Genomic DNA, 7,523 nt, shown 5'->3' with positions numbered 1-7,523 from the left:
GGAGCACACAGGCCTTTCCTATTCAAGCTTCCTGTGTCCACTGACGATGCACAAAATAAGCTCACGGCATCTTCTGAAACCCAGCCAGCCTTTCAGTGTGCGGGGCCCTGAGCTCAGGCCCACAGGACCACCAGGAAGGAGTGTGCTCGGTGGTGGGTGGTCAGCATTGCCTTAAGAATTATTCACATGAATATAATTCTCCTGCTGGTTGGCTGCTCCAAGTGTCACTTGCAGAATTTAGATGGCACATGTTAACACGTCTAAATGGTGCCCACTTATTTCTAGAAGAGTTTTCACTAAGTTTTTTGTTTTTTTAAATTAGTTTCCACTATGTTCTAACCACAAACACTAAACTTGACTTGGTAAAAAGACCTGGCCTGACAACTGTCAGTACAGAGGCAGGCTGCCCTGGGTCAGATGGCTGAGGGGATGGACACAACGCTGAACACGGGTACAAGCTGTCACTTGAGCCAAGTGTGGGGCACTGCCTCACGCTGGTCTGGCCTGGCCTCTGTGATGGGTGAGCACGACAGTGAGCTAGGCTGAGGTAAATGGCGGCTGCCAAGCTGAAATCGCTGTTGCAGGAGCAGCGGTGCATTGTCCAGGGCCACGCAGTCATGGGAAAGGCCGTGGCCACCTCCTTGGCCCAGGCCTATAGGAAGAGCCCCGTGAACGTCCATTGTCTTCCTCTCCAAAAAAGGGAAAGAAACCCACAGAGAGGCAGATTTGNCCTTCCCCAGAGAAGGCAGCAGCTCAGTGGTCTCTCTCATGCGGTTTTAATTTGTACTTCGTACTTCGGTGATGACGAGCAAAATCAAGTATTTTCTGCCCACGAGCAAAATCAAGTATTTTCTGCCCACGTGTTTATTAACCGTGCTTCTTCTGGGAATTGCCAGTTCCTGCCTTTTCTCATTCACTTACAGATATCTTCACAACACTCTTGCCTTATAAGAGCTTCTCAGGTAATAGATTCCAGACGCTCTGCCGTATTTTCTGCAAACAATGAGGCCATTAAAATCCCAGGTACTCCCGTTTGGAAGTTCTCGCTTCCTCCTGTGTAACTGTGAGTGAAGCTCAGGAAGCAGGGAAACCTCTGGCCCTGGGAGCTGCCTCCTGCCCACCCCCCACCGTCTGGGATGCCGCGGGGGCCTGCGGTGGTGGCAGGGGCAGCATCTGGCCCCTAAGAGCACTCGGAGCAGCCGGGCAGGGCCAGCCCTCCTCTGATCACCCTGGGAGTCTTCCCGGCTGCTGCCACTGGCCCGGGGAGGCGGCCCAGCCACAGGGCTCATCCAGCTGGCCTGGTCCCAAGGAGCGGCCGGAGAAGGCTGAAGGACGAAAACCACCCTGAGCACAGCCAGCGGTCATTACTACCTGCTCTGCTGGACACAGGGATGCACAGACGGCCGGCCGCGTGCAGTGTCACACGCTTCTTTCATCCTGTGATGGCCATGCCCTCCAATTTCACGCCTGCCTGGAGCACATGTTCCCACCAAGGAAGGACAATCCGTGTAATGAGGTGAGATTTAAGTGTCAGCGGGAGTACGGCTGCGTGAGTGAGGGGCTGCGATCCAGACACACGCAACCAGGGTGTAAAGGAAGCATCCCTGCGAGGCAGGCGGAACCTCACATGCAGGCCCACGTGGACAGCCTGGGTGATCGGCCCAAGGGGCATGTGGCCGCCAGACCAGCTCCTCCCACAGGGCCAGGCCTGCTGCTTGCCCAGCGCTGCACCTTGGGCCAGGCACAGAAAGGGTCCCACACCTTTGGAATCTGGAGCCAGATCCTTGAGGCTTTTTTTTCTACTTGTTATCTTCTTTTTTCCTTTTTGCTTGAATTGCCCCTTCTCAATGAGCCCAGGCCCCACCCACCACTGTGAGCCCCGAGGGGCAGGGGCACACAGCTGTCACACAGGCCTCAGGATGCAGCTGGGCTGAGTATTTGTTGAATGAATGCCTGAGCCCCTGGACTTTAACATGACATGATTCTGGCTGCTCACTGTGACCCCCAGTGCCTACCAGGGACCCCCCAGGCTGTCCCGATGGCGGTGTCTTTTACCTGGGGAAGCTCCTTGGGGGCTGGAGGCAAGCTTCCTTCCAGGGAGCACACAGGCCTGGGGGACTCCCGTGGCCCAGGGACAGATGTGCTGGAGTCCTCAACATCTTTGCCCCAAGACAGAAGCAGAACCATCTGGGGGGCTGGGGATGCTAAGGGGCATGTGACAATCCCAGCTCTGGTCTTCCCAAGGCTGTGCTCCAGAGGAACTCTGTCCATTTTTTTTTTTTTTTTTTTTTGGTGGTCTTTTTTCGTGACCGGTAAGGGAATCACAACCCTTGGCTTGGTGTCGCCCGCAACGCGCTCAGCCAGTGAGCGCACCGGCCATTCCTATATAGGATCCGAACCCGCGGCGGGAGCGACGCTGCGCTCCCAGCCGCACTCTCCCGAGTGCGCCGCGGGCCGGCCCAAACCCTGTCCATTTTTTAAAACCAAATCTGAGCTCAGCTAGAACTTAGAAGTGTCTGCACTGAGAGGCATCTGCTCAGACCCTGGCCCGTCCAGCTCCCGCAGACGGCCGGGATTCAGGCCACAACTGGTTAACTCTGCAGGCGAAATCGAGCCTGTGGCGGTGCAGGCTGACTGTCTTCACTCAGCGCCGTAATCGGCACATCTGCAGACAGGAAATCCTCCTCGCTGAAGTTCCCAGTCTATTATCTGAGACACCTGGTGTGGGCGGGTGATTCACAGACAAACAATGAACGGGGGCCCCCTGCACAGCAATTAACTGCTTTAACTGCTAATGTGTTTAATCCACCACGTGGAGATCAAGGCTGTGCCGAGGAAGAGTCCTCCTCAGCTTCCAGACAGCAGGGCCCATCATTCGCGATGCCAACGTCCACTGTCCTGGCTGGGCACATGGGCAGCCAGGCAGGACTGGAACTCGGCCCCACACAGGAGCTCCGTGCAGCACCCAGGCCCCTTCCGTGTGTGTCTTCAGGGGCACGAGGGCCTCCTTCTCTTTTCTGTGTTTAAACACCCATCAAAGCCCAGGTTGTGCAGACTCAATGCTCGCTGCTCAGGACAGGAAGCACAATCCAAGGAGACGGTGGTGGAGCTGGCTGTACAGCCCCCCAGGGTGTTTTATTTTTACCTCTTGGAGGTACAAATAATGCTTGGCTAAAGGCTTATTCGTGTGAACGAGCAGAGAACATTCCTGGTTATTAAACTGGGAAGTGGCTCCTGAATGTTTACAAAACCTGGCTGGGAACTAGCAGCAAAGTCAGCACATGCCTGTGCAGCCCCCGCCCCCCAGAAGGCGTGCCAGAAACCACCACTGGGAAGCAAGGTCAAAGGCCAAGGACTGTGAAAAGCTTCCACCCTGAGCATCAATCAAGCCTGGCAGACTGTCTGGTGGATGCCCTTTTTGAAAACACAAAAAATAAAACGGACTCCCAGTGGAGGAGGGTGGGTGTAAGTACGTGCCACGGCAGCTCCACTGGGCAAGGGCCTTGCCTCTCACCCACCAGGGCCCTACCTGGAAACTGGGGGGACCCAGGCTTCCCTATGGCACAGCCTGGCCCTATGAGCCGCTGCCATCATGATGGGTTCAGCCAATGAGTCTGGCTGCACAGCCACCCATGGTCCAAAGGCAGGACAATAGCCTGTACCTGTAGAAGCAGGGTATGAGGAGACATCAGGGGACAAAGGCGGAGGACTGGGGTGCGGGTCGGGGGGAGAAACACACCACATCATCATTTAGAATGGAGGTTATGACAGTAAACAGCAGTACATTTCTGGGTCTCAAATGTTGCCTAATCTTTCACAGTGATGATCGTAATGAACTTACTTAAAATAAATTTTCACAATTTGACCAAGAACATTTCCTTTGATAACTCATCAACTTTGGGTCAAGAGGCACTAAATTCACACCAGCGAGTCAGATCCTTGCCTCGCTCATCAGTCTGCTCTTGCGCCCACTGCACAAAAGCCAAGGGTCCCGCTCCTCCGGATTCGATTCCATTGCTGATTTCCATTCATTCCGAGCAACTCAGGAAAAATTGACAGGTTTTTCAGAAGCATGTTGCTCTGCAACCTTGTTGCTCTGGGAGCCATCTCAGGGGACTCTGGCACTCTGGCCAGCAGAGCTAGGACAAGTGCCTTGGGCCCCCTCACTATGAGTAAACTCGGGCTTCACTGATGTGGAGCCAGACGAGGCTGCTGATGGCGATCCTGGCTCTGAGCCTGGGCTCATGAGGGGCACCAAAAACCAGGCTCAGTGCAGGGAGACCAGGGAACTAGAAATACTGAAGAGAAAGCAACACCTTGATCGTTCCCACTGCCAACATGCAAGTCCACAGGGTAGTTAGGAAAACTAGAAGCCAAAACCAGAAGACGCTGGTACTCAGCAGGTGTGCCACACCACCCTCACCGATAGACCCGCAGCCCTCTACACGGGAGCCCGCGTGCAGTGGCCACTGCGTCCTGGCCTCCCTCAGATGGGCCCAAACCCTGGGCAGGGGTCTGCTCTCTACCCTTCTCCTCAGGGGGTCCCACCAGGGAGAGGCAGTGTGTCCAGCAAGGTGGGCAGCAGGCTCCTCCTGCACAGCCACACCCAGGTGGCCTTTGTTCCCCTGGAAAACTGGATCTGAGCCTCACAGAGAACAGAAAGAAGAGACCAGAACCATGCGCGGCGAGGGTAGCCAGCCCATGCCTGGCCAGGAGAGGCTCCAAGCCTCCGCCCCATCACTAGATGCTGCCTTTGGAAACCTTCAAAGTGTGACTTCTGGAAAGGCCCGGGAGATGCTCGCTCCTAGCATGTGATGACCCACAGAGCCCAAAGCAACAAACTGGGTAGTACTGGAAGCCAGGAGAAGGCTGGTTAGTAAAAAATCCGTGTCATTTATATGTAAAAAACAGCTAGCTATGTACACGCGTGTTCACAGCAGCATTATTTGCAAGAGCCAAAGGTGGAAGCTACCCAAGTGTCCATCGACAGGTGAACGGATAAACAAAACTATTCAGTCTTAAAAAGGAAGGAAATTCTGACACACGCGCAACATGGCTGAACCTTGAGGACAGTGTGCTGAGTGAAATAAGCCAGTCACAAAAGGACAAATACTGTATGATACCACATGTGCGAGGTCCCTAGAGCCATCGGATTCACAGAGATGGAAAGTAGAATGGTGGGGGCCAGGGCTGGGGGGAGGGAGGACAGGGAATGAGTGTGTAACAGGGACGGAGCTGGGGAAGATGAAAAGGCTCTGGAGCTGGGTGGCGGTGATGGCCGCGCACCAGCGTGACGGACTTAATGCCACTGAAATGTCCACTTAAAGATGTGTATGTCACGTATGTGTTACCACAATTTAAAATAATTAAGGTCCATATCATTTTTTGTTAAAAACAACACTTTTGTTTTAAAAGATATAGTGTAAAATATCTAATCTGCTAAAGAAAAAAATATACCAAGGCTTGAACGTAGTAGGAAATGTAGAGGATTTATGTGCTAAAACTTTAACCAACAATCTATCAAGACACAGGGAAAGCCAGGAGGACTAACTAGTCTTTCCCAAATGACCACACCTGGCTGACACCACCTAGGTCTCCTTTGGTTTCTTTCCAGAACGTCCCATGGCAGTGGAGAAAGAAACAGAGACAGTGTGCTCCGGAATGTAAGATGAGCGTGGCCAGGAGTGGGCGCCGTCCCCACGGGAGGTGCGCCAGGTAGCGGCCAGCTCACCTGGGAGCCGGCAGGCTGGGGGAGCCCCAGGAGGTGATGAGAAGGGAGGGGAACAAAGATTTCTGTTGCAAGGGACTCGGTTCTGTCGGTCTCCGTGGGCCTCTAGGAGACCAGAGAGTGTGTGCGACTCGACGCACCCTTACCTATGGCCCACAGGACAGTGTCAAAGGCACCTGTGTCCTCTTTGCCAGAGGCTTGGTCCTCCCAGGTAACCTGGAGCTGGCCGTCCGGGAGCCTCCTGACACGGGAGAGGATGCAGCCCCTCAGGAACTGGGTGCCATGAGACTCCATGTGCTCCGTGACCAAGGAAGACATTTGCTGCAAATCACAAGAGGACATGCCATGAGGACCAGTGGCAATGAGAACATTGCTACTGATGGTGTGGCAGAGGGGACCTGGCCACCTGCCCAGCTCTCAAAGGCCCTGGTGAGGGCCTGAGAGGGTTCTGTCTGGAGGAGAAGGTGGGGTGCCCATGCCCAGGTCATCTCACCCTGTGGAGCTGGAGGCTGAGCCATGCCTGGCTCCAAATCCTCAGACCCTGGACCCTCAGGTAAAGATGTGCTCAATCTGTGGGTTTCCCTCTAGATGCCAATGAACTAAGTCTTTACTCAAACCCAGGTCAGAGAAGCACCCTCATCTCCTGCGGGCTCTGCTCCGGCCCAACCAGATGGCCCTCCGCTCCCACCAGCCCCCCTCGAGTGTGGCCACCCTCCCACCTCTGCCACCAGAGAGCTGGGGCAGGGGGTGAAAACTCTGTTCCCCACCAAGAAATGCGGGGGCAGTGGTGCTGGCACAGACCTGAGGGCAGAGAGTCCTCCCACCCGGCTACAGATGGGGGCCAATTCCCCTGGACACTGTGGGGGCTTGCACAGGCCAGCAGTGAGGCTGGCCACAGCTGCTTCTTTCAGGAGGAACTAGACAGTCACGTTTAAAGTCTCTGACATCTGGTGGGGTGAGCAGCCCTGCCCGTCTGGGACAGTGCCCGGTCATCCAGGCAGAGGGGCTGGCATGCAGTGGCTGTCCCTCCAGCATCCATCCTGGTCTCCGAGGGGGACTACAGGGTCTGCTCAGTGCACAGCAGGCCCACTGCCCCTTGGCCTATCTGTGGGCACTGTGCATCCTCCTGAAGCTCTGATCATGCCACCTCCTCCCTGGGCACAGGCTTCCCCCTACAGCCTTTCTCTGCCTCTCCGGTCTCGGTCCAGCTGCACAGCCCCCTCTGTCCACTGCCCAGCACGCCCTGCCCACAGCCCCCTCTGTCCGCTGCCCAGTGTGTCCTGCACAGCCCTCTCACCTGCCCAGCTCTCAAAGGCCCTGGTGAGGGCCTGAGAGGGTTCTGTCTGGAGGAGAAGGTGGGGTGCCCATGCCCAGGTCATCTCACCCTGTGGAGCTGGAGGCTGAGCCATGCCTGGCTCCAAATCCTCAGACCCTGGACCCTCAGGTAAAGATGTGCTCAACCTGTGGATTTCCCTCTAGATGCCAATGAACTAAGTCTTTACTCAAACCCAGGTCAGAGAAGCACCCTCATCTCCTGTGGGCTCTGCTCCGGCCCAACCAGATGGCCCTCCGCTCCCACCAGCCCCCCTCGAGTGTGGCCACCCTCCCACCTCTGCCACCAGAGAGCTGGGGCAGGGGGTGAAAACTCTGTTCCCCACCAAGAAATGCGGGGGCAGTGGTGCTGGCACAGACCTGAGGGCAGAGAGTCCTCCCACCCGGCTACAGATGGGGGCCAATTCCCCTGGACACTGTGGGGGCTTGCACAGGCCAGCAGTGAGGCTGGCCACAGCTGCTT

The 7,523-nt window shown here is 55.8% G+C and overlaps 1 protein-coding gene across 1 annotated transcript in view; it reads right to left on the bottom strand.

Annotated features, from left to right (window-relative positions):
• TXNRD2 (thioredoxin reductase 2) overlaps positions 1 to 7,523 on the bottom strand; it is a 34,864-nt gene that overhangs the window by 24,816 nt on the left and 2,525 nt on the right. The window contains exon 3 of the mRNA XM_008592951.1: positions 5,875 to 6,049. Coding sequence (XP_008591173.1) covers positions 5,875 to 6,049 — 175 coding nt within the window. The remainder of the gene's footprint in view (positions 1 to 5,874; positions 6,050 to 7,523) is intronic.

Source organism: Galeopterus variegatus, unplaced genomic scaffold (assembly GCF_000696425.1).
Source record: "Galeopterus variegatus unplaced genomic scaffold, G_variegatus-3.0.2 Scaffold8525, whole genome shotgun sequence".
NCBI classification, from domain to species: Eukaryota; Metazoa; Chordata; class Mammalia; order Dermoptera; family Cynocephalidae; genus Galeopterus; species Galeopterus variegatus.
Note: the sequence above shows the minus strand (reverse complement) of the source record. Positions and strands in the feature narration are given on the sequence as shown.